General features: G+C 35.8%; 2 protein-coding genes across 2 annotated transcripts in view; both read right to left on the reverse strand.

The window, feature by feature from the left end:
- Window positions 1-174: 174 nt before the first annotated feature.
- On the reverse strand, window positions 175-27,514 carry LOC110457222. Its single transcript, XM_021508433.1, has 25 exons — window positions 27,362-27,514; window positions 25,767-25,921; window positions 24,734-24,903; window positions 24,226-24,267; window positions 23,336-23,526; window positions 22,025-22,182; window positions 20,963-21,141; window positions 19,747-19,809; window positions 17,664-17,857; window positions 16,899-17,062; window positions 14,439-14,611; window positions 14,128-14,163; window positions 13,526-13,642; window positions 12,244-12,423; window positions 11,016-11,309; window positions 10,157-10,327; window positions 9,057-9,131; window positions 8,313-8,477; window positions 7,713-7,800; window positions 6,949-7,136; window positions 6,521-6,694; window positions 5,800-5,927; window positions 4,883-5,057; window positions 2,056-2,217; window positions 175-1,707 (listed from the first exon to the last, which is right to left on the reverse strand). Exons 1-25 carry the CDS (start codon window positions 27,512-27,514, stop codon window positions 1,577-1,579), a joined length of 3,726 nt encoding a protein of 1,241 aa, XP_021364108.1. The 3' UTR covers window positions 175-1,576.
- LOC110457460 overlaps window positions 27,440-27,616 on the reverse strand; it is a 123,828-nt gene continuing 123,651 nt past the window's right edge. The window contains exon 111 of the transcript XR_002463694.1: window positions 27,440-27,552. The gene's annotated coding sequence lies outside the window, so the exon portion shown is untranslated. The remainder of the gene's footprint in view (window positions 27,553-27,616) is intronic.

A 27,616-nucleotide genomic window follows, 5' to 3' on the forward strand; every position in this document is an offset into this window, starting at 1 on the left:
ATTCAAAACAAATGGCGAAAACGAATACATAACGTAGAGCAGCATTGAATAAAGTGATAACATATGCATAAACTGTGAAGTAAAATATGGATAATAATGTACTGATAAAATTATTAATTAATATAACGAGTAGGACTGCTTTTTTTCCTCCTAAAGTGTTATTTCCCTGTGAAATTTAGGTAATTTCTACAAAATTCATTTAAAGACAATTCTTAGTAGCAGATTATTTTAGGGAGTTATGATATTTTGAAATAATTCTGAATAAATTTACTGTAATCATGTACATTACAACTATGACCAGTAGTGAAGAGAATAAGACCTTTGATTTATAATTTATAGAACCAGGGATAAAATCCATGTGTCGGTTATATATGTGTGTCGTGTTTGTGAAAAGGCAAAACATTATAAATGTCTTATTTGCGTATCACTTGTTAGTATATAAAATAGGTAAGTAACAACTTGCCAAGATAAATACGTAACATATTTGTATCTTCATTGACGATACAACACGTATCGTTTTTGCCAACTGTAACCAATCCGTCATCAACAATGAACATACATCACTATCGTACAGTAACAATCAAGGCTCGTTTAATCCAGAAATACTATCAAGAAATCAATATCCGGATTAACATTTTGTTTGGAAGGAAATGAAAGTCGTTTAAAGTCATATGTCATATGACTTTTGACAATACATGTTTTTACAAAAAGCTTTAGTGTCTATTCACCCATCTAGATCTTTGCAACATAGACCTAGTGACCAAGCGTTGGCTGAAAAAATGACTTTGTTGTACACCTTAAACATGTTGTCAAATTGGAAATTTGGTCAATCAGATATTTGGCCACTTTCCCCCTGTAAAAAAAAATAAAATTCTTAACATAAGAATGAAGTTCCAGAATAGCCGTTTGACATGTTCACACATCTGCTTTTGTTTGCACTTAATGCATCAATAATAGAACCAGCAGCTTTTCTCCTGTGCTTAAATCCATTTGCGAATATCAGTAACAGAGGTTAATATAACCGTTATCTTATATATAAGCTCACAATGTAAATGTTGATACTTCTGTTGTATCCGTATTTTATAGTGTCTTAGGAAATAAGCGTCAACAAGACTAAAAAACCCAAGTACGATTCCTTTGTCGATATCACAAATATTAATTAATTTCAGTGTCCGTATATAATTACACATTGATGTATGACGCTTATAATCCATATAAAAAGATTTGTCGGTTTGCAGAAAGTTACACTGACTTTCATATCAGAAAAGATCACCACTAATCTTCGTTGATGATGACGTAATTTGATTCCGGATCGCAAACAGAACGGTGCAAACGATAATGAAGTAATGCTCGGTTTGCAGAAAGTTACATTGACTTTCATATCAGTTTACGTATAATCCAGCAAAGATCACCACTAATCTTCGTTGATGATGATGATGTTATTTAATTCCGGATCGCAAAACATTGTAGCAAACAGAACGATGTAAGCGATAATGAAGGTGATTTGCCGGTTTGTAGAAAGTTCCTCGTCGTTGACTTTTATATAAGTTTACTTATAATCCAGAATAGATCTCCACTAATCTTCGTAGACGATGACATAATTTAATTCCGGATCGCAAAACATTGTAGCAAACAGAATGGTGCATGCGATAATGAAGGTGATCATGATGGGTATAAGACTACACATCATTGCGAGGAAAAACCAGGCTGTAAAATAACAGAATGAAAAAATAAACGTCTAATTGGTGTATATACCCAATTTTTCATTTAAATGAGAAATAAAAATACCGCATCTCGGCAAAGGAAAGAAAAAAGAATACCGAGAAATAAACAGAAGTGTTATTCGAATTCAAAATCGATAAAACTAGGGAAAATAATGATTGACATAAAGAAATTACTTGCATGGTAACTCTTGAAAAAATGTAAAGAAATAAGATCAGATGTCCCGGAAAGGTAAGCGTCTTCTGTTTCAGCGACGACATTTAGATTATGTTAAAAATCACAAGTTTGAGCTATTCAGATTTCTTTTTACGGTTTGAAATAATCCATACTTACTGGGTGGGAGGTAGGCCTCTTTGATAACGATGTTTGTAATATCGATGTCAATGAAACTCATCGATGTCCCTGTGTCATCGGAACAGCATACTCTAAGTTTATAGAAATCGCTTATTTCTTTGTAGTCAAAGGCGGCGCTTGCTGTTAGAAATATGTTGAATGCTAAAAAATGAAGGCGAAATAAAAGAATCGATGTGAGTTTTTTTTTTCTTCACAAAACAACGTTAGGTTTTGCATGACTTAGGTAACATGAATTCGAATAAGATAGTATTTCCATTCGTTGATGAAAAAAAGGAAATGTGCCAATGCTTCTGTATGTTATATATGTAATAGAATTGTTATTATGACGTTACTATTCTCATCATATTTCAGGGTCGGGAATTTAAACCCTATTTAGATACAAACTTGCAGACATCATACTTAATAATGAAAAAAACGAAACAACTGTCAACTTATTCGAATTAATCTTTTTTGATGATTTTCTTACTTTCGTCAGTTTATTTAAATAGTTTTATCAGACTTGAAAAGCAATTAATAAAAATAATCTAAAAAATGAAAAAAAATAAAATATTCGGCAAAGTTGAATTATGATTGTGATGCAATGTCATGTCCATTTTACCTCCAGTATTATCATAGTAGAAGTTGAGAAAAACTCACACCGTCTGAACACAACGACAATATCTGGGCGCGTATTTATGAAACTTATCATGCTGGAACTTAAATGTTGTACTAAAGTCCATTTGCTTTTCTGGTGATAAATCAAAAATGCTTAACTTGATTTGATGAAATCAACAGAAACTTTAAGAATATTAATGTTTTCAATGTGTACATTTCATTTTCTGATCGTGTCATAGGATTTAACCAAGCTTCAATATAAAGAGGCCTACGCACAGAATCCATGCTTATGCAGGGGAGCGATCTCATATATTCTGAATTAAAAGTCGATGAAATGAACTGAGGAGAAACCAAAACAAAATAAAATGGGTAATGGATCCCAAATAAAACCCTTGTAGGTTGAACTATTGCTTTCTTAATACATGTGGTATTTGTGGGAGTTTTGCCGATGGCAACCGTATACATGTAAGTATGTTTATAATTAATTATAAGTTTATATAACAATATTCTAATTAAAACCCGGTATTTTCATTCATACAAATGTAGTTAAGTTAGTTGAGCTATCAACATTTGATTAAACATGTGAATGTGTGTTTTGTTCATTATTAAAGCATGCAGATAACATGTGTTTGCGGTAACGGTCAATCGTTTTAGATATTAAACAAAATGTAGCTAAAATAAGAGCACATCCGTCGCTTTACCCTTGAAACGAACTGAATTCATTGTCAACAATAGCAAATTATATAGCTCAGAGTCACACATAGAAATAGTCAAGTAACTCTACTTGATGATTGAATGAATGCTGTATTCCTGCCAAAGCCATTAACCGCGGTACATGTAAGTGTGTAAGCCTTAAATAAAACCAATCCAAATGCGAAATCAGTATCTGATCGTCACATTTTGTGACCCGTTAATCAATTGTGTGTATGCATCTGTGACATTTAACACACGCGTGTCATACTGACAATGCTTTGTTCCACGCTGCTGTGATTGAGTGTTGGTTAAACTACGCTAGATTAAACAATATGCCACTTCAAAAAGATAATCCTATGTTATGACAAAGTGGCGACGATTTGTTATCAAACACGCTGGAAAACCGTTTGTCACATACATGGCACGTAAAATTGATATGTTGATAATTGTAGTAAAACAGTGATATGTGTGTACTCGATCGTTATATCATGTTCTGGTTACTATAAAATATACAAACGAAACATATTTTTTTTCTTGATTATATTACATATTGTAATATGATGATTGGTCGCATATAGGTGTATTTTAACCAAATAACTATTGTTTATATGAACAATTACCTTTAAGTTGTGCTAGTGTAATTACCAACTAGACCCAGTAGGAGTACTCTATTGTTGTTAAATTTCGTGGATTTACTGGTATAGAAATTGTAATAAGAGCATGGGTACAGAAAATTATGTATTGTCTTTATGATTTTTACCTGTAGAAAATGAAAATGTTTTTAGTTCTATCTATATTGATCTGAACCGATGGTGAATATGTCTTTTACACATTTATATTCTTTCTAAAAAGGTAGTTTTTGGGCCATTTATAATTTGAGGATTGCTGTCTTATGTGTAATTACATTCCTGGCATAGATACGCAAATGAATTATGTAAAGGTCCAGTTATTGAAAATGCACATGTTAATACAAAATATCGATTATTTTTTTATTTTGTTCTGCCCATTGATGTTAATGATATCAACTCTCTATTTAGAAAAAGGAAATTGGTTATCGAGCATAGCATAAAGGACTATCATACATGTACATATCTGCAACCAAAAAAAGTAGCACTTTAGTTTGCATTAGAGGCACAGTAGTCTAGTGGCAGGACGCCGGGCTCGTGACCAAAGGGTTGCGGGTTCGAGTCACGTCTTGGCACTGTGTTGTATTGTTGAACAAGATACTTTACTCCAATCGTTTCAGTCTACTCATATAAAAATAAGCACGTGGTGTCGCAGTGGTAGACTTGTTGATTGCTAGCTGACAGCGCCACAATGACAGCACCGGCTATGTGCTCCACAGGGAGTTGAGAAAGACATTGGCTGGTAGCGAAGGCCCTGAAACCACGGATACTGTTTTTGTGAACCATTTGAGACAACCTACGACACCAACTAGGTTGTGATAAAGCGGTATATAAGATCCTCGAATTATTATTAATTACAATCATTTTTATAAATAAAAAAAAAGAAAACTTACAATTATTTGTGAATTTCATTTCAAAGTTGAAGGTGGCTGGTTCCACTTTCGCCAGAGTACAGCATATAGAGTCGTTGTTGGAAGGGTCATACACATCTACCTGCCAAATCAGCTTAGCTCCAGACACATCCTCTGCGATAGTAAGTTCCGTCGGAAGATTTAGGTAAACAGGAGGCTTGAAAAGTTTCAAGGAAAATTACAATTCCGCAAGGAATTAAATGATTTTTTAATGTAAAAAATAGAAATATAGCAAACAAAAACATACCTTATTACGAATACAGCAGGATAAAATCGAAACTGTAAGCCGACAAGAAACAAATAAGAAAATACATCGATGTCAACAGAACCTTCACTCAAAATCGATTAAAGATCGAAATAGGTTCAAAAAAAATTATTATGTGGAGACCTTAGAAAATGTTAAAGGTAAGTAAGAGCAGATGTTTTATAAAGGTTCACGTTTTCTTCAATCATCTTTATTTCAGTAGCCCTTTAATAATATGCATTCACAACACTGACCACGAATTGAATGTTCCTCAACACTAACCATATTTCATTAGAAAATGTATTGCATAAATTTACGTTATATGAATGTCGACTATGTTGATAATACCACATGGTGTGATCTATTGTACCGTTTTTGTTACTTAGTTCTGGTTTTGAGGACAGGGCGTAATATTGCTTGAATATGACCTAGATTTACAACGCAGGTGTCGGCGATGAATCAGAAGACTCGAACCCTTCCGGAATATCTGGTCTTATTTCCTAGAATTTTTTAAGGTTATCTTTGCAAAAATGTCCAGTGTTATTTGTTGTCCTTAGTTCTGTCAATTTGAGTTAAAAAAAAACGTGTTTTTTTACACTTCTTGGTATTATTTTGTTATATTTATAATATTCGTAGTAAATGTTAATTTACAAACCGCATTATACGTAGTTAAAGTGTAGGTAGTGGTGATTGATTGGCTACATGTGTCTGTAGATGTTAGTCGTATACTGTAAACATTGTAATCTTTCGGCAGTGCCCGTTTCACTTGCAGGAACAGCCGTGCTGAAATAATAATATAAAAAGACAATCAAATACGGTTTGCGCCTATTGAGATATAATGACGTTTTTCTCATAGTTGAACAATCAGCGTTTCGCTTTCCGTAACGAAGGCAAATTTAATCGTTGACCAGAGATGATTATTAAAGTTATTAAAACCACCTGAAGAGATTTGATCTTTCTTTTGTGATTGTTGATGTAATGATGACCAAAATGGACTGTCTGCTTTGCTAAAGAGTTACCGTATCATGGGAAACTTTCTCCCTTCGCCAGTAAAATGCATATTGGCTAACATTAATTTTACCCTTTATAATAGATTAACATATATATTCTGGTTTTTTTACTAATTTTCACTGTAAAATTATTTTGCTCTCATTGTGAAGTTAGGAAATGGCGAAAGCAAAATTCAGCTAATTTTTCCCGTTATACAGTTACCATTTACATTAGCGTAGCTTGTTCACTTAATACAGTATGTTCTGTGCACAGTTATAGATATTAAGTTTCACTATATACCACGTTAAATCACATGTTATGCGTATGTATCTACTTGTTTGATGTATAAAATACCAATTTAAGAATATGTTTATAAAAAAAACTACTTGGGTCAAAAGTTGAGTTTAATTCAAAGTAGTCCTCTGGGTGACTGATAGAATGGGTAAGAGGGTCGCCAACTTCGTCAGTAAATATCGCGTAGTCTATAGCAAATGTTCCAACAGGTTCATGATCCTTAACAAAAGCTGAATAGTCGGTCTGGTTTACGTAAGGTGCAGTATCTAAACACATGAAAACAATATCAACACAAGTAAACATACGTAGTAAGAAACATCCACAAAACCTTTGATACATTGACGAATAGCGTAATGCTGCTTGTTGGTTTACTTGTTGATACAATTTAAAAGCAAAACGAATTAGTATTCGATCACAGTGAATGTTCAACATTTTACTGAAAAGTGTAAATATTTCTCTTTTGCTAACATCGTTTTTTATAAGTTTGCTAAAAACTGTACGTTAAGTACGAAGAACTTACTTTGGTTCGTGTAAAACTTAATTGCATATGCCCTGTCCGTGAGTGTTTCCACGCCCCCGTTGGTGTTCCAAGCAAACGAATCCCCAGCAGTTGGCTCAGAAGCAAATGGAGCTTTCTTGGTTGCATTTGGACAAGTTTCCTCCCCCGTACAGGTTATAAATGGAATCAGATTCGGTCCGGATGTATACCTTTAAATATAATGTTTTTTTTTCGGTTTTTATAATCCACTAGTTGATACATCTCTGAGCAGTTTGGGACTATTCATGAGTACATGTGTACACTCAGGTATTTTTTGCCGGGACATCTATATTGAAAGGTTGACATAGGAAGAGAAAATATTCATAAATTCTAAGATTCAAATCAAGTGAAAGCTTTGTGGCATGATCATAATGTTCCATCAATATTTTTTAATTCAGATGTGGCAAATTAAAAACGTTTGCATTTTTTCACAAAAAGGAATTTACTAAATAGTCGATGCTCTTGTGATAGTGTAACAAGGGATAGTCAAGTCAATTTCATTGATCCTCTTATATCAACCATGTCTAATAGAAACATTATAACAGCCAAAAACATGAAAAAGATAGGGAACAAACAATAGCCAAATTTAAAAAAATCATTTAATCTATTGATACACTAAGAAAGGATAATTGAATATCGGACCGGAAATAAATAGTATTACAGACAGAGCATGGCAGTTGTATGGATTACCAATGAAGTCTTTTGTTGAATATTTTGAAACAAAAATTAAGAAAGCAAAATATTACCATCCGACATTGTCGCCCGTTTTAGTTATCATTCGCTGACCAATTGGAAATGTGTAGTTTACTGCCACGGTGCCATTGGCATCTGACGCTGTAATGGAACACGGCATTAAGTTATAACATAGCGATAAACACCAATAAAAGCTCGACAAAGAATGTACTAAAATGCTCTACACTATACATAAGTACCACAGACACCATACTTAGTGTATGAATGTACAGCATAAATTAACTACGTAAAGACCTTCAACACAACATTGAACAGAAAACTAATGAAAGACAGCAGTAAACAAATGCCGGACAACTGTGACAGAGAATCGCAACGAAATGCACTTCATAATCACCTCCACAGCGACACTAAATGTACAGCATCAGACACTGAAGGCTGAGTTTACATACATGTTAAAACGGATTAAGTTGACCTTTTCTGCAGAATGTTTTTCTTTCACCAAATCATACTTGCTAGATATGAACTATTGAATATAGCGATCAGCAATTAATCAAACAAATTATTTCAACATTTCAGTAAATTGTAACATTCTCTCAAACATATAATATATAATATTATGTATGCAAATTACCCCGCTATCCTGGACAACTCACCCGTTACAACATATGACGCCGTCGCCACGACAATATAGGTACTACCAGATGCCCTCCACACAATAAAAGTTACTGTTCCCTCGTGTAACGGCATGAACTCAATGGCTTCCAACACTTCACAGCAGATAATTTCCCACCATGTGTTGGTCAGCAGGAAGCCAACTCCTGTTATAAATACCATCGGATTATAAATTGTTACTTGGAATGACCGAGGTTGTAACATTTGACATCAGTAGCAATATTTATATATATATATTTTTATTATATTGTCAATTATTTAAATGTAATTGTATATTTCAAAGGAATATATAATTTGTTTATCAGAATATGATACTGTCTTTATCTCGTATCGAACATGTATTTAGCAAGGTTGTCCACATCACTATACGCTTTCGAAATTCCTGTAATATGTGTTTGCATGATGCATCTTAAAACGTTATATCTTATGGTACAATAAAATGAAAACACACGTTTTGAAGTCAAAGCTGTATTTCTTATGCTTCTATAGTATTTCTTTACAATTAAAATACATCGTAAGTTATACCAATCAGTGGATAACATTTGATATACATATGATTTAATTCAAGGGCAAATTATTAACATACTGATATGATACACTGTAACCCAATCTTCAAAAACAAGAAAAAGATTAGCACTTGAAGTCACACATATAAAATCAACTAACAGCTTAGATTGTGAAACTTAGTACCACATGATAATGCGATTATGACAAAAGTTACAAACCTGCGGTTGAGTCGTTATACGCCGTCATATTTGATGGCTCAAAGTCCTTGTAACCGGATGCATGCTCTCCACACACTGGAACAAACAGCGAGATCCATAGGTAACAAACGTATCGCCTGTACAACACAGAGAGCGACGAAACATGAAATTTACGGGTCCTTGATACACGTAACAAGAATGGGTAGAATATTAGTTTACAAATTGCATGTACTACACTCACAGTGATGAAGGTATGGATCTTAACAATGAGAACGAGGGCATATTGGTTACAATCTGACAACACGACAATACATGTCACAGCAATAAAAGAGGCTGATTTCGTTTAATCATCTGTGTTGTTTTATTACTCCGAGAAGAAACATCACCAAGTAGACCTATATAAGTGTAGGGGAAAAACCTGAAATGTAAAAAATGACTGCCTTAGTAAAAGTATAAGTTACAATTTAATTAGTTATTTTCCCGAAATATAATCAACATTACAGTAACTTTGAATATATACATGGATAATTACCTTCATCGACTATCAAGTCGTGTCAGTGTCAATATATAGTTATATGATCCACGTCCGGACTCCGGAGGACGTCCAGTACGTATATGTTGGATATATGTAGCTCCGGCTGTCACTGCGCGACTCCGCGATTGTATAGTTGGTTTTATTCCAAACTCACTCTCACAACGCACGACGTTCGCACCTGTCACACATGGACACGTTCTCAAGACATCACCAAATATGGACAATCACCGACACTACTGGACAGGTAACACACCAAATATGGACATACACGTCAAGATACGAAGAGTAACGAACACGCATCGGACAGAACACAGACAATAGACATAGGGACTGTCCCTAATAGGACACGTGTACTAGACTCAAACAACTCTATGTTTACATATACACATGACTATACCTTGGTATGTCCCTTTGACATATAGTAATGACATTTAAATGGAACAGAAATATACAATATAACTGTGATAATAAACAGTGAGCGTGCTAGATTGAATATTGAGAAACAGATACATTAATGAACCATAGTACCCAATCATACCAAAAATTGTATTATTTAGGTCCAGATACATATGTTATGATTATTTACCTGGACATTCGTTGGTGAAGCAGGATTTGCTGTCGTCAAGTGTTTCCGTACATCCGGTCCCCGGGTCTATCGGTAGGGGATTGTCACATGTGCGACTCCTAGTTCGCGTCCCGCCCCCACAGGTCTGTGAGCACAATGACCAAGGCTGCCATGTACTCACACCTCCCGTACCTATAGTTAAGACGATTTGAGAATACTCGATTTGCGATACTTTGAACTCACAATGAGATAATTGGAACGGTACGCCTATGTTTTTTCTTCAAAATTTCTTGGGTAAAACAATATATTAAACTATTGACACATTTTTATATTTTATACCCATTACTGTATCCTAATTCGGTGTATAATGGCACTCGCTCGTACCTTATAGCATTAACAATTTGCTAATCTCTCGTTTTGTGTACTGTATTTTTGAAACATTAAAGAAAACACCAGTTGTATTTGAAAATCTGTTATGAACATTTTCAGAATCCATTAACGTTCGGATATCAGGATGTGCTTGAAATGGAATGACGAAATATATAACGAAATAGCATATTAAATATCCATGACCCACCGAAGTCATAGCACTCTAGATATATTTTGTAAAAAAAAAAAAAAAAATGTCATTTCCTTTAATTGTTTGTTATTTTCGTAAAAGAAACTGTTTCACTGTAAGTATGGGTTTCTTTTCAGAAATAATTCTTAAAAGTAAAATTCGTGTCGGGAAAAGCTAATTCGTAGAATCATCTATCAGTTTTAGCAACGGTTCAGGGATCCTTAACTCACTCATAACTGAAACATAATGAACTATTTCTACCTTTGTATGGAAGAATTCAAATATGTCTTCATGGGTGAATGATAACTTTAGTGTACTTACGTCCGCATTTAAAAGTCGCGTATCCACTGATGTAGGAGTCAGTACATGAATAGCTGACCGAACAATCGTCACAGTTACTGCTAGTGTATCCGGTGAACAGAGAATCATCAAAGCTTACAGTACATGACACTTCGCCGTCACACCGATTCTGTACTCGGGAGAGGGAGCTGGTATCGTAGCAGTCAGAATAGCTACTGTAGCGACCGTAGTACGCTGTCTGGGTATATATCGTGAATGTTGCTGGGCACGTCATCGTGTAGCTGTTTCCTTTTGATATGGTACCACTTGAGTATACTGAATAACAATAGAATCACAATAGATATTGGACAACAGTGGGGAAATGTCTGAATTTCCCCCCCATTCGGGATTGGTTGGTGGTACAGTATTAATCGTCACTTTATCAGATAAGGTAATTTCAGGACGTTCCATTAGGGAGAAAGAGAGAAACCTAGTATCCTTACATTGTGTCTACAAAATATTTATTGTGACCTTTTTGTGTCAATATATATCATAGGTCTATGCATTTATTGAATTTAAAGAAAAGCCAGACAAGGGAAAGCAGATAACATGGCAAATAAGGCGACAAATCTAATAGCTATCTAAAATATAAAACAAAATACATAAAGACGATATTTTACGTTTTCATACTAAATCAATACATTAACCTCTGAAACATAATGAAACAAACAAAATCTCTGAACCGAAATATCAAATTAATAGGTGTAAATACCGGAAATGAATGTTTTGAGGTGTGTATTTCATCTGATCCAGTTATTTGGTCTTTATAACGTGTTTAATATCAAATCAGTGATTACAAAACTATATGCAACTGTGTAAATTGCTTTCACACGCAACGAGAGAGTTACTGATAAATAACATGAAACGCGTGACTGTTTGACGCACAAACAAAATTGCTTATCTTATGTTTATGTATGAACAGCATAGCAATTAACTAAAAGCTTATTGATTTAACGGCTATGGTTTAGTTATTATTTGGCAATTCAATGTACGAGTCTATTATCCCAATTTACGACTGAATTTAGCATATTATCGAATTCTAAACGATACGCGTAATGATTAATTCTCACATTCACAATATGTAAAATAGGAAACTTATACAGCAACTTGCATATACAAAGGCATACATTAACATGATGTTTAAAGCATGAAACGCGCTAAAATTGAAATATCACTTAAATCTGTACGTTTATAGAATAAGTATACTTACGTGGACACGCTTCGCTCACAGGATCGCAGACTTCACTCTCAGAGGAAGTGCCGGTACAGGTGATCCCATTTCCGGCCGCCACCGGGTTGGTGCATGACCTAGAGCGACTGTGTGTTCCCTGATCATGACAGGAAGTGCTACAGGTTGTCCAGTCACTCCAGGCCGTCCAGTTGGCGTCAACTATGCAAATTACATCCACATTAGATGGGAGAACAATAACGGACCCCCCAAAAAAATATGACAAGTTCTATGAAATAATGACTTGTAACAATTACATAGCGATGTGCCAAATGTCATATTTGCTTTACAAGCAAATCACAAATTCATTTCAAACACGAACTCTTTTATGATATAACTGCATTTTTAATTCATGAAAATATCGTGTCTTCATTTATCAATTGAAAAAAATGAGTTCACTTAAGATGATTTCGACTAAGTGTTGCCTAATTTTCATATCAATTTACACCAATTATTTTTGATAGCCTAACGACTAGCTTTAATTCGGTTCTTAACGGGCTTTACGCTTTTTTGACTTGATCCGTTTTATGTTTATCGGAGGAATAGAGAGTTATGCGGTGAAAAAATAAGCTCATTGCTTAGTTCGTGTTTTATATCATGCAATGTCATCAAATGGGACAACCGACTAAAAAAGGAATAAATTAAGACATGAAGATATCTGCTTCGAAATGTTATTTGGACGTTCCATGTGTTAACTCAGGTAAACGTTTGGTATCGTTGGTATGATACTGACAGGCTGACAAATGTGACCTTTATATTCAACAGAATTTCGTTTAAACGTAAATTTTATACTAAACACATGTATTTAATAGGAAAAAAAGCTAACCCATTTAAAGTACCAGCAATTACACCAACGTGTCACTATTGTGAAATACTCGTTTAAGACCTTCTCAAAAGAAATATTTTATAAAAATCCCGTTTCTATGCTTTTGACAGAAATGTGATTGATTGAAATGTAAATGTTTAAAAATTGAAATATATAAGAAAAAAGAAATTTGCACTGGCCAAATATTTAAAAGTCTAAACTTAACCAATGTTGGTATACAGGAATAATACAAGCACAGCATTGAAACGTGTGTCTTATTTATGGTAAAACATATGAACATCTTGACATGGGAAGTTTCCCTTAGCCTGAAAGAACCCTTTTGGTTACCTGGTTTCTTCATCCTCTCTTTATAAAGCAAAATGGTCCAAATAAAATATATTCTGAATGGAACTCTTCTCTCGCGAATATAATCGAGGACGTGGTAAATGTGGCACTTACGATTGTCACACACGGCTCCATAGTATTCCCCGTCACACACACACTGAAACCGAACTCCTCTGTCATAGCAAGTGGCTCCGTTTTGGCATGGACTCAGATTGCAGAAATCCTCGAATGCTGAACATTCATAAAATAAGTAGTCAAAGTTGCTTTAAACTGCCTTAACTTGTGATTCCAAACTTGAATATATATATTTTTAAATTCTTAGTAGCGGAAACAAACTTCTTTCGTTATAAAATAAATATATCAAGAGTTTTGCAATGTACAACTTACATCGCATTATAATTATCGAATACCTACACGGATTTATTGTTTTCTTATGTTTGTTTTTTTATTTATTTTTATTTTTGCACATACATACTGTATATGATTTCGGTGTTAGTTTACAAGTGTTCTTTTATTATACTTGCAACTGCAAAACGTCATAGTCTAGGCGTATTGGTAATATTTAGATATAACTGCATAAAAAATAAAATACCAAAGCTTTACTTGAATTCCAAATCGAAATAATCTTATCTATAATTTGTTTCAATTATTATTTTATATTTTCGTAAGATGATATTCGGGGTTTACATCAAATCTACATCTTTTGCATGTCTTACCAACTGATATGACAAAGACATCCGCTAAGGCCATACCTGTAAAGAAAGGTAGGTACAATATATAACGTAACATAAAATCATTTACGTGATAATAAGTTTGTTAATAATGCCGTCCTATTCAAAGGAGTTAATCAATTGTGTAAACCAATTATTTACTTAATCCGATATCCAGTGATGCAGGAAGATGGAAACCGATCTGACGTTTGCAGTTTAGCATTATCTGCTTATTTGGTCTCAATGCTGACCATATTGTACAACAAAAATGCATTTTTGACACGTGAACAAGTCGCATGACCTGGAATTCTAATTACCGGCATTCGTTTCATGTGTGCTACCGGTGTCGCTGTATAGGACGTAGGGATTGGTATACGAGTTTTCCCAGTCACAGGATCCACCAGACTCGGATACCACCATCCAACCCGCGTCCCCGTCGCATCCGCCGTAACTGTTCTCCACAAAGAATCTTCGGCCGTAAGAGGAAGCCCTGCAATTATACAGTGCTAAAAATATGATATGGCAATTTCATCAACGAAAACATCGTTAATATAATAAACATGATATGCTGGATCTATTTTTATTAAATGCCTGGTGCTAATTCCCAGCCCTGATTGGAGGAGTGACGTCACGTGACGAGTCTGTAAATATGTTACAGACCTCGTTCTATAAATAGAAAAGTGTTACAGACCTCGACCTAGAAATAGAAAAGTGTTACAGACCGCTACTAAAAATAGGCCGAGGTAATTTCCCAGGCAGTCTGTAAATCTGTTACCATTCACAATACTGAAATCAAATACAAATGAATTATCTCATCAACTTCTGAACTATGTTAATATTGATGATGTCAATTGTTCAAAAAATATTTACTTGAAATTAAATATCACATGAATTGAATCTGAAATTTATTTTTTGTGTATGTTATTTTGTATTTGAAGTCCTACACTCTGTGATTCCAAAATGGTCCATGCCATCTATGTGCTTATGCCATGATAAATTATTAATCTTATCGTAAAATGTCATATAATAAAACAATTGTGGACTTCAGTTTCGGTCTATCCCTGATTTACGGACCTGGTCTGAACGATATTCACAGAGGCCGAAGGATAGACCTCGCCTGAAGTCCATAATTGTATAGAGTCTTTGACACAAGTAAGAATATAAAGTATTTTCAGAATGATAACGTTCATTTCTGCGAGTATATTAACTGGACACAAGACAATGAATGTATTTATACTTAACACAGAAATGATTCACCGGTGATGTTTTATATTATTCAAAGGGTGATCACACGTTCTTGAATGAATTGTTACCTTTTACAACTGTACATATAATTAGGTGTATTCGGATTTTGTTATAAAACAAACAACAACATATAGTAAGCTCCGGTTCAGAACAAAGAACTTATGCCCGAAATATAGTCTGTAAATTTCCTAAAATAACCTTAAACAGTGTCTCACATTGAGGTTTTAAGTAAAGATGAGTGACGTTCTCGCATATGGAAGACAAGTGAGTACACATATAAGGCTTATGCATGGCTGGATCAGTAGTGCGAATACAGGAAAGTATATTGTATATTACATGCTGACGGATAAGTGACGAGTACGGGTCAGTATGTGATTGTAGGTAAGTGACCTATCCACTGATGGAACAGTTTTGTAAATACGAGTAAGTGACCAACCCACTAACGGACAGTATGTAATTGCAGGTAAGTGACCTATCCACCGACGGAACAGTTGTGTGAATACGATACGAGTAAGTGACCAACCAACTAACGAGTCTGTAGTGTGATTATGGGTAAGTGATCAACCCGCTAATGGGTCAGTAGTGTGATTACGAGAAAGTGATCAACCTACTAATGGGTCAGTAGTGTGATTACGAGAAAGTGATCAACCTACTAATGGGTCAGTAGTGTGATTACGAGTAAGTGACCAACCAACTAACGAATCTGTAGTGTGAGTATGGGTAAGTGATCAACCCGCTAATTGGTCAGTAGTGTGATTACGAGAAAGTGATCAACCTACTAATGGGTCAGTTGTGTGAGAACGAGAAAGTGATCAACCTACTAATGGGTCAGTAGTGTGATTACGAGAAAGTGATCAACCTACTAATGGGTCAGTTGTGTGAGAACGAGAAAGTGATCAACCCACTAATGGGTCAGTTGTGTGAGTACGGGTAAGTGATCAATAAACTTACGGGTCAAAAGTGTGATTGCAGGTCGGTGACCTATCCACTGACGGAACAGTTATGTTAGTACGGGTGAGTGACCAACCCACTAACAGGTCAGTATGAGATTACAGATAAGTGAGCTATCCACGGACGGATCAGTTATGTAAGTACGGGTAAGTGACCAACCCACTAACAGGTCAGTTTGTGATTACAGGTAAACCTACTGGTGAGTGACCAACCCAATAAACTAACGGGTCAAAAGTGTGATTGCAGGTACGTGACCTATCCACTGGCGGAACAGTTATGTTAGTACGGTTGAGTGACCAACCCACTTATAGGTCAGTATGTGATTGCAGGTAAATGACATATCCACTGACGGAACAGTTATGTTAGTACGGGTGAGTGACCAACCCACTTATAGGTCAGTATGTGATTGCAGGTAAATGACATATCCACTGATGGAACAGTTATGTTAGTACTGGTAAGTGACCAACCCACTAACGGATATGAGTGTGAGTGCGATTAAACAGATAGGCCCTTGGCGGATCAGAAGTGAGTACGGCTAAATTAGCTGATGATTCAGTATTGAGTACAGGTAAGTGACCTACCCGATGACTGAACAGTAGTTATGGGTACTACCGCGGTTGAGGTCACTATAACTACTGTACAGCAGTCTTTCAGAACACGATAACCAGTCTGTTCGACTAGACGCGTGGCCATCGAACACGAGGAAGGCAGCCTCGGACCCACTCTTGATCATGGATATCCTCACCTTAAACGTAGATTGCAGATAATACACAAGCATCACTCTTTAAATCTCCAATTCACATTCTAATCAATACCGGCAGCGATGTTAAGATAAAAGCTTAGTCTGTAATGTCATATTTCATATCTGCCGGTAAGTATACAACAGGGTTCCAACGTATTTGCGATTGTAACGAATTAAACACACGTTTAAAAAGTTGTTTCTGATACTCTAGAACGCAAAGAATATTAAGTGATGTTTTACGAATTATCATTTTTTTTCTAATTTGTTTTCATAAAAAAAGTAAACGTTTAAACATTTGATGAATTATAACATTTCCTGAGCATAACAAAGGGACATTTGCTGAGAAATTAATATTTTTACCTATGCTAAACGAGAAATGAAATGATGTTGTGATATTTTGTAATAAGATTATACATGATTAATACATATTAACAAGGAAATGTTTTTGAAGAGAGTTTTCATTTCAACGTCAAAAGGAATTATAAAACAAAATAGAATAGCAATTATAATTATATTGAGACAGATTTGGTCAAACTCGTCAAAAGAAACAAAACATACGTTTTCAGCAGTTGTCAGTTTATCAAAATAAGGTTTTGGAACTTACCGCACTGATATAGTAACTGGTCCAATTTTCGACGATTCTTGACCGGTAACTGGGTGTGCCGGAACTGAAGGAATAAGCGCTAGAATCGAACTCGTTTATATTGTAGGAGCTAGATGAAGAGATCCACAGATAATATATACTACTTGCTGGCGAGGTCGATTGTCCATACGCCACCTTCATTACCGGAAACCAACCTAAAAGGAAGATTGTAAATATAGATACCGCGTTTTCTCCAACCTCCATTGAAATGCCTCCCGTTTTACAGGTACACAAATGTACCTGTTGAACATTCTCAGTCACCCCATTAGATACGATTTCTCTGTCATCCCCTACGGTATGATTTCTCTGTCACCTGCTATGTTATTGCAAATTTGACGTTAAATACAAAAATAAATGTTACCTGATCCTCTATATGAAAAGTAATAAAACATGTTTTGACTATATTCATAGTGAAAATAGCGTAATTCATATACAACCATGAATAAGTCAAAACTATTTTCATGGAAAGCTCTCGATTTAACGCATGTTTCCTTAGCAACGAGCCCAAGCATGCAGTTGATCTCGATTAAGTCGTTTTGCGAACACTGACGTCGTTTGTTTACGAGCAGACGTTTCCGCAGATGGCTGTCGCTCAACGAGAACGTTACTGGAATTAGTTGAAAACAGGGATTCCTGAAATACCAAAAGTGTTATTAAGGCAGCGGTAAGAATTCTAACGGCATATTGCGATGCGAAGGATTCTCCATTGTTGGACTTTGAAACGTCCGAAAGTGATACACGTAACACCAAACTACAGACGTGTTCCGCGGGTATTCGAATAAAAAAGGGAGAATGTTACACCAAAACGTCTACGCTATCAATAAGATATGGCCTTCAGACACTCTTTGCAAAATTACGTCAGATAGACATTATAAATGACCCTGATTTTAAACGAGCAAACAAAGCATTTGAAGCAGTTTTAGTAAAATTAAAACACAAAGGAAAGGGAGCGACAACTCTTGGTGTTCAGCATGTCCATTTCCATTAACAGTAATAAAATGTGTTGTGTTGAATTTTGTCGTGTGTATACAAATGTTGTCCATACAGATAATTGTAAGTAACACAACAGTTAATTCATGCCCTTTAAGTCAATAGTCAAAACTGTTTTCTCGAGGTGTTGGGACCAACCTGGTGAACTTTGTCCCAAGGCCGTAGTCTGTAATTCTATATCATGTCAGAGGAACAGTCAGAAATGACATCACAATCAACTCTTGATAGAAGAGGTCATATACAAATCAGGATAAAAAGAGACTTACGAAAGCTGAAAACTATTGTTTAAGCATAGTATTGAAATTATGGGAGACCAATAAGCATCACCATCTTGAGGATGTTACAGAGAAATCTTAAATCCTCGGAGGGACTATAAGGTTGTCTAACCCTCGGCAAAGCCCCAGGTTAGACAACCAAAAATTACCATGTGGTAGTATATTTCTCTGTCACACCTCAAGGTAGGAAGCTGTTTCATCAAACTAGAAACCCTGCGTTATCTAGTACATATTACAACTCATGCATGCAATGTCATTAGAGGAGGAGAGGAGGATCCAGCAAAATAGCTTTCCCACTGTAGAAAGTTAACGTTGCTTGAAAGCCTATTATTTATTCTTTCTGTTGCATACATGCATATCCAATGTAACATAGGATAGTTTTCATGAAAAACGGTACAGGCGTACGTCGTCGTAATGTTATTTGTTTTAAATTACCTTAAAATAAAAAGCAACAAAGTGATAATGTAGAAATGAAGACTTGATTCTCTGTCGGTGTAGGCCTATGGTAATGATAACTAGTTTTACCAGTTAAGGATCCCTGTCCAACTGCAGGCAAATAACTCGAGTAACCTCCTCTCAACCTCGTTCTGGATATAGCCGCTGAGGGATTGGACAAGGCTACTACCACTGATTAGATACGATCGGGGTCTGAGGTTCAAATCCCACCCCCTCCCCAACTTTTTTCTTTTCTTTTAAACTTATTGTTTTTCCAAACAATACAGCACGGTATACCATGTGGAACATTTTTATTGTCTAACATTATCATACACAGTACATACCTTTGACGAACAGTCCCATCACATTGGCTGACGGGAATCCACCACTGTTCCAAGTCGATGTTGCTAAAGACGTGAATCAATTACTTAACTTTTTGTGTGTATTTTTTGTATTTGTTTTTGTTAAATCCACATCAAACAGACAATAGGTACATCCCCTCACTTGTAGAAAGAAGCACTCGTTTCTCATTACCATTATCATCATCATCATCATCATCATCACCACCATTAGCATCATCATCATATGTGCACTTTGATAAGCAACATTATCACAATCGTCATCATCGTCCATTATATACACATTGACAAACATTGACAAGCATCGGCTTGATCTTTGACATGATTATCATGTAAAACAATTCTTTAACTTACAGTATATATCATACATGGAACACAATCGACGGTATTTATGTTCAAATCAATGTTGAGAGATGCAAGTACATACAGGTGTATCAATGGAAAATGCTTGCAAAAACATTGCATATATGTGCTATCCTCGTTCACAGACGATTGATACGTTGTTGACTCTTTAAGCATCGAGCCTGAATTATGCATATACTTTACGATGTCACGTTATAAACTTATACAAATAAATAAAAGCACCTACGAACAAAACCAGTGCTATTGGGTTCATTTATAACATATTACACTTATATAAAATACTGTCAGAGTACTTATTTTAGCGGAAATAAATTTTAGCGAATCAATGCATTGATGAATTGGGAGACTCACAAGATATGCAAAAAAATAAATCTACAGAAAATTCAATTAGCGCAGTCATAAATTGGTGAAATGATTAATGTCCGAAAAGCAATCACACTTGAGTATCGTTTGAATACATGTATGTATGTTTACAGCATCAACCGGAATGATTATATTTTAATACTATTTACCTAAATATATAAATATTCCCTTACACATTCAATATTGAAGTGTCTGTGTCGTTAGCGCAAGCAAGATTCCAGGAACAGCCTAACGTCACCACAATGTTTGACTCAAAATTACGCTGATCACATGACTCTATGGACGCAATTTCGTTTGGTACAACTGTAATGCTTAAAGGGGACTTTGCCATAGACGTATCAATTATAATGATACCGAGGGTTACGCTAGAATGGGTATCTTAATCTTACTTGGGCCAGGACAAAGCCCGTTGTTACCTCTGAACTGATATATCGGGTGTTATACTGTGTGTTACACTAAAACTGTCATAACTTACCTGAGTCCGGAGCCACACTGGTTGTTCCGTTGCTGTAGAGGAAGTACGGCCTGGTTGTCACGTCCTGGTCAAACCCGCAGGGTTTACTGTCCGCTCCAGCATCCATTACCAGCATCCAGTGGTAGTCGGACGTACATCCACCATGGGCATCCGTCACCGCAAACTGTCGCACAGTGTCGCTGTAAATATCCTCAATTTTAAAATATCGCGTCGGCTTGATCTTTGATATACATTATGTTATTATTATTATGTAAATAATCATTTACGTAATCTGGATTCAGATTATGCTTTGTTAACATTCAATATTTCTATAATCCTTAGTAGTTTGTGCAATGGTGTAAATACGTATTTCTCCCAAGACGTCCCAGTTCTTGGCCATTGTGTCCCGGATCAGAAACAGGAATATGTATTCCCAAGAGAAACTCGGTTAACCTCGTGTCTTAATACAATTTGAAAAAATTACTAAATCGAGTCACATTTAACCCTCACTCGTTGGGGAACCTTAAGCTCTCTTCCTCTGACAAAAATCTAACATAGTTATCACAATCTATAAAACTCAAAGAAATCTATTTGAAATTAATCAGATTTTCACTTCCGATCTGAGAATTGCATTTCTGACCTCTTGATGAAAGGCAAGAGTTCACGAGACAACCCAACTACACATGTCAACGAGGAATGTCTTTCGTAAAAGGAAATGCTAGTTTCACTTTCTTAAAACAGAACATTAAAAGTTACTAAGATATAAATTAAAAAACCAACCCTCTTTTGTATATTTTTCATTTTCCATTTTTGTCTGTCTGTCTGTGTATAGGTATGCACATAGCAGTAAAAAGGTTATGTGATATCAAAAGATATACACATATCACAATTAACAAGTGTGTAAGATTTGGTCAAAGATCGTTATATTTGTGCGAGTCTATGGTAATGATAATCTGAAAAAAACAACTTTAATGTGAATATATGTAAATACCTGTAAGATCTGTCGTAGGGATTCTCAAAAATGCATTGGTGGTAATTTATTCTCAAACAAATATTCCGTTAAGTTAGCTTATGCATTCTTACCCGCCAATACTGCAGTAAAGAGGGGCCGATGTCGTCAAGTCCGTGTACTTGCTAGCAATTATATTTGTCGCCGCAAAAAATGACGTTTTGGTAGAATCCATAGCTTTAAAGACAACGTAAGCTTTTTCCTCTCCATCATTGAAGAATGCATACTTTACCTGTAGATATATAATACAAAATCTGATTGTTTGAGATGTTACATGGCATTTGATTGGTCAATCGAAGAACTTACTGATGCTACTTTCAACGAATTTCTCATTTGCATATGAAGCCCTAGTGATGATTGGTAATGACCCCGACTGACCAAAACACGTTATGTAATTGATGAGCTCTGCATGCAAGAAGAACCCAATTTGCGACAATATATTCTCCCAACCTTCACACGTGTGTCTCCCATTTTTAGCCGGGAAAGATCAGCTTGTCACCCCTAGGGGGAGATAACCTCGTGCCATCGAAAGTGAATGACGATACGCATACCCCCCATGTGTTTTTGTTTAGAAACATGGCAGACTACTGTCGGTGGAGCTGTGAATGAAATAATAGGATGGGAGCAAAATAAACATCCCCTACCTTGAGGATGTAAATAAGGTTAACCCCGAATGATTAATGATGTTTGAAATAATCATCTAATTAAGATTTTAAGTAGTACGTAAAAACAACACGGCTAAAAAAAGCAATACAAAGATAATCAAACAAAAAAGAAGTGTCAAGTTAAAATACGATAAAAATATGGCAATATAAAGAGAGACAAATTTGCATTTTGAAAACTCAAAAACTTGAAAAAGGAGAATACATGTACGACCAGGTGTTCCGGAAGAGTAAGTATTTACTTCTTCATCGACGACACCCGCAATGTAAATCTACGTCTAAATATATGTCAAAAATGTCAAGCCATCAAATCAACACGGGGTATTGACAACGGGATGGCATGGCATACGAATGAAAACGTATCGAACAGCATATCACACTAAGACATAGCGTTTGTCTTACGAAGTAAACATAGATATCACATACGTTTGATCTCAAATATGAAACAGAAAAAGATATTTTACTGACCTATCGTTACAGAATCATAAATCACACCCCAACATCTGTCCCGAATTCACAGACCAATGATTTTCTTTGTTACATTTATATTTCATAATTGTTGAATCTTCCATGATGAAGACTGCGCATGTAGCAACTCTGAATGAAGTACATCGTAACAAATCATTTTACAGTTAGCACTGTGATCCCAATACAACAGCCATGGATTTATACAAATATCATTCCGTACATGAACCTTTAGCAAACATATGAAAGACTATTTACTTGTTCAATGAGTGTGAAATCTTCCGTCCAAATCTCAGCAAGTCCGTCCTTATAGTGGCTACTTGGAGAAGTAGTCAGGGTTCGTGCAGCGCTTACTCCGTCGTTCTCGAGAGTTGATCCCTCCCATGAACTCTGCAGGGAACCGGCACTAGGTGTTATTCCTTCTATCCCTTTAAATACCATGTGCCATTCTACAATACAAAGTTATCAGCGTTAAAGATAATATTCCCGGCCCAATTACGCCCGATTTTTGGCATATACATGAATTTATGAACATATATCAAATTTAAGGAATTGTTTGGGGATAAAACATATTATGAGAAGTTCTTTTTACACAACCAATAACATTTTCTATGTGACGTTTCGATGACGATATGTACACTTTCACCTTCATCAGACACATGACCAATTTAGCGTATGCACACAAAGGTGTAAAATGTGTACGAGTTGTCCATACAATCGATGTCGATTTCAGATAAAACATATTATTTCGATTAAATCAAATACTTATAATATATTACAAGAATGGATGAGTGACCGAAAAGCAAGAGAGAAGAAATGAACCAGTAGAGGGAATGAAGAGAAAGAGGCCTCCTGCATGTGGCTTCATGTTGTGAGACGGATAAACTCGGTTGACCTTCACCCAGGTATATCTCCAAAATAATTAATGGGGAAATAAAATCTAATTTGAACCTAAAAGAGCTGGGGTGCAATTGAAAAAACCTACATCATTCCCTTAAAAAAGAATGGAGTGGAGAGGGCCTAGTAAGTTGTAAGAACTTGTGCACAATCCCTTTGACTATTCAGTGTCAATAAAATATGTTTGAATGAACAAACACAAATTGTAAAATCTGTTCAACCTGACATTATTGTAGTAAAACTATACATACCCATCACTGACAGTGTGACGGCATCGGCATCCGACTTGCTCGCTACAGAACATCCAACAGAACAAAGTCAGTTTCTGATACACGCTTTAAGAGTAAACGTTAGTCATGTCAACGTTTTTATAAAAAGAAAGCGCTTTATATTTCATGTACATGTGAAATAAATATGGAATATAATTTATACGTGTGATGAACAACACTTGAGAACCATTCTGTGGTATAAGTTGAAAAAGAAAGACAGCATAAAAAGCTGTTAATATTGATTTTTCTTTAAATTGCTAGTTGTATATCAATTTATTACTTCATTTTGTCTTTATTCCTTTCTTTATTCAGTGTTGTCTGGGAATAAATATGACATTTACTCCTAGATGCATTTTGTATAGGTTATTTATGAGGTTCTGTATGAAGAACTAACTTACTATTGCAGTTTAATAGTGCGTTTCAACAATGTACACTTGTCAATGTCAGTACAAAAATAATCGTGACGTCATCAATTGGTCTATATACCTACCATCCCAGGTTGTGTACGTCGTTCCCGGGGCATATAATAGTCTAACGTAGCTATAGGCAGGGTCCCAGGCACATCCTTCGTCAGCGTCCGTATCCTTGACAACTAACCAGCCGTTTTCACTTTCACAGCCTCCGTATCCTCTCTGGATAATGAAATTTCTTCCGCCGTTTCTGTGAACAGTTATCATTACTTAACTAATTAAGTTGAACGCAAACACATATGGCAAGGAAAATGTCTTATATGTGGATGAAAAATTCATGTGATATTGAAGATAGGCAAAACACTTGTTCAAATGATACATGCGAAATAAGAATTATGATCAAGTTAAAATCTGATATAGAAGTATATACAGTCTGTTATGGCTACAAAAAGCGTGTGTGCATATCTGCATGCATCACTTATGCTCTCTACACAGACGCTTTGTGAGAGTTGTAGACAAGACCGTACCGGATCGAACCCATTGGCTAGGGAAGCTGATTTGTATATGTTGTCTGAATTGATTTTACCACGTAAAGGACGATGGACGATAAGGGTTATTTCCGGCCTCATCGGTGATTTAGAATTAGTGGTTATATTTGTAATATTTAATAAATGAAGTACGCAAATATGAAATCTCAAATTCATTTTGAAGGAAATTAACTAAACACTATTCATTTTTTCGAAAGCCTCTGCATGCACCAAACAAAAAAATATTTGACATACTTAGATATTGTCATACCGATGTGCATTCGTATAAAGGATTTGTTTGTTGGCACATGGGAAGGCATATTTTGGATATTTCTGCATAGTAACGCAATTTTATTGCCATAGTAGAGCATATTTACGCATGCGCATTAGAAAAAACCTGCACCGTGAAAGATGGCCCCAATATAACCAATACTATGTTTATAACCGAAATTGGTAAATCAATTCAAGTATTATCTAAATACGTCAGAACCATTGCCATCGCGAATATTTCAACACCCTAATCAGTTTTCAGAATCACAATGCGAACATAACCACACGCAAAAATTTCCACTTTACAGTAACTTACGAAATTTGGCAGGTGATGATAGTTTCTGTAAATATATCCGTATAGCTTGAATCGATGATGTTGTTACAGTCCATCCAGGTAGACACTGTCTTTCCCATGGTACTGAACGTAAAGTAGGCTTTCTCCACGTTATTATCCCAAAAAGCGAGACGCACCTGCAAGTTTATTAAAAGAGAGTTAAAGAGTTTGTTATGAAGTTACTCGCGATTCAAGCTTTCGGGTTTAGCCTTTAATCAGGGAGTCTCACCCTTATGTCACATTCCTATATGAAAACTGTAAGTTTGGACACAAGTTCAAGTTCAAGTTCAAGTTCTTTATTAACTTTAAGTCTTGCGACTTATCAGTGTACAGTCGTTTTTTTTGCAAACATTCTGTTTTCAAATCAGGAATGTGACATACGGGTAATGATCGTTCAATCTCTGATGAGCCCGAAAGCCCGTAAGTTTGGATCAAGATTGACATTTGATATTTATTTCATTACGCTTCCTGTTGGAACATGGTGATATATACTTAGTTTGGGACACAATAATAATAAATAATAATACGAGGTTGTTATATACCGCTTTATCACAACCTAGTTCGTAGGTCGTCTGAAAGCGGTTTACAAATGAGTATCCGTGGTTATAGGGTCTTTGGAACCAGCCAACATCTTTCACAACTCCCTGGGGAGCATACAGACGGTGCTGCCATTTTGGCGCTCACAGCTAGCATTCAACAATTCTGGCACGGCCCAACCACCCAATGACGTACTCATTTACGGCTGAGTAGACTGATGCAACCATGCCATGACGTGACTCGAACCCGCAACCCTTTGGTCACGAGCCCGGCGTCCTACCACTAGACTACCGTGCCTCCATAAACAATAAAATCAAATGATTTAAAAAAAAATCATTTACAAACTGAACAGTCGCTAAGGGAACGCAAATACAAAACGAAAGACAGCATGACCCCCAAAGGACTCCATAATGATAATCAGAGGGAAGGAGGAGGGATTCAGCGATGTCCACAAAAAAGGGAGTGACAATTGAGTTGTCTTGGTGTTCAGGTTAAAGGTCGAAGCAGAATTATATATGTGTCAGTGAGATTAAGAAATGATTTCGTGCAACTAGAATTTGAAAGTTACAGCTCTTTTCACAAGCATCGTGACAACTTCAGGATAAATAACGTTTAAAATTTGGCTTTTGTGATGGTGAAGTGCTATTCACCGAGTGACACGACTCCTTAATATGTGTAAACATGGTTAAAAAGGCATACTTAAAAAAATTAATATTCATCCGAAAAAAAGCTCTACATGTGTTTTAGAGAACTGGCCACGTGTATGGATGGCAGACAGATTGGTTTGCACCAAGAAAATTGTAAAATGTGATAAAATGTAAGGGCTAATGCATTTATGCACGTTTCCATTAGAATATACACAATTAACTATCATTTTATTTTCCGTTGCTGTAATGTGTTTAGTGCGATTTACCATCAGCGGGAGGTCTAACTACAGGTACGTTTACACGTATAACACTGTATCAAAAGAAATATGTATTTTCTACATCAGCAGGTGAGCTCGTGCTATTTGACCTCGTTACGTCTGTATAATAACTTACTGCCGATATGGTCCTGGACGTGCCCCATTCATCCAATATGGTGGATCTAAATCTTGTGCCAGTCGAATATAAATCTCGCATCACCGACACACTTGTCTCGGAGGATCCGCCCGACGTGGTCAAGAAGTTGGCTGCACTGGTCAGTCCTGACATATAGTCGTTACGATGGACTTTATACACCAGTCGCCAAGCTGTACGTACAAATAAGGATAATTAAATTTCTTAATGTGGGAGGAAACCGGATCAACTGGGGGG

Source organism: Mizuhopecten yessoensis, unplaced genomic scaffold (assembly GCF_002113885.1).
Source record: "Mizuhopecten yessoensis strain PY_sf001 unplaced genomic scaffold, ASM211388v2 scaffold179, whole genome shotgun sequence".
Lineage (NCBI taxonomy): Eukaryota > Metazoa > Mollusca > Bivalvia > Pectinida > Pectinidae > Mizuhopecten > Mizuhopecten yessoensis.

Excerpts from the sequence above, each read along its gene's own strand:
- LOC110457222 (XM_021508433.1), bottom strand. The coding sequence starts at position 27,514 with ATGTCAGGACTGACCAGTGCAGCCAACTTCTTGACCACGTCGGGCGGA. Across the intron at positions 22,183-23,335 it reads ATTTCACACTCATTGAACAA|GTAAAGTATGCATTCTTCAA; the intron begins GTAAATAGTCTT and ends ATATATCTACAG. Across the intron at positions 6,695-6,948 it reads TAAGTTTTACACGAACCAAA|ATACTGCACCTTACGTAAAC; the intron begins GTAAGTTCTTCG and ends TCATGTGTTTAG.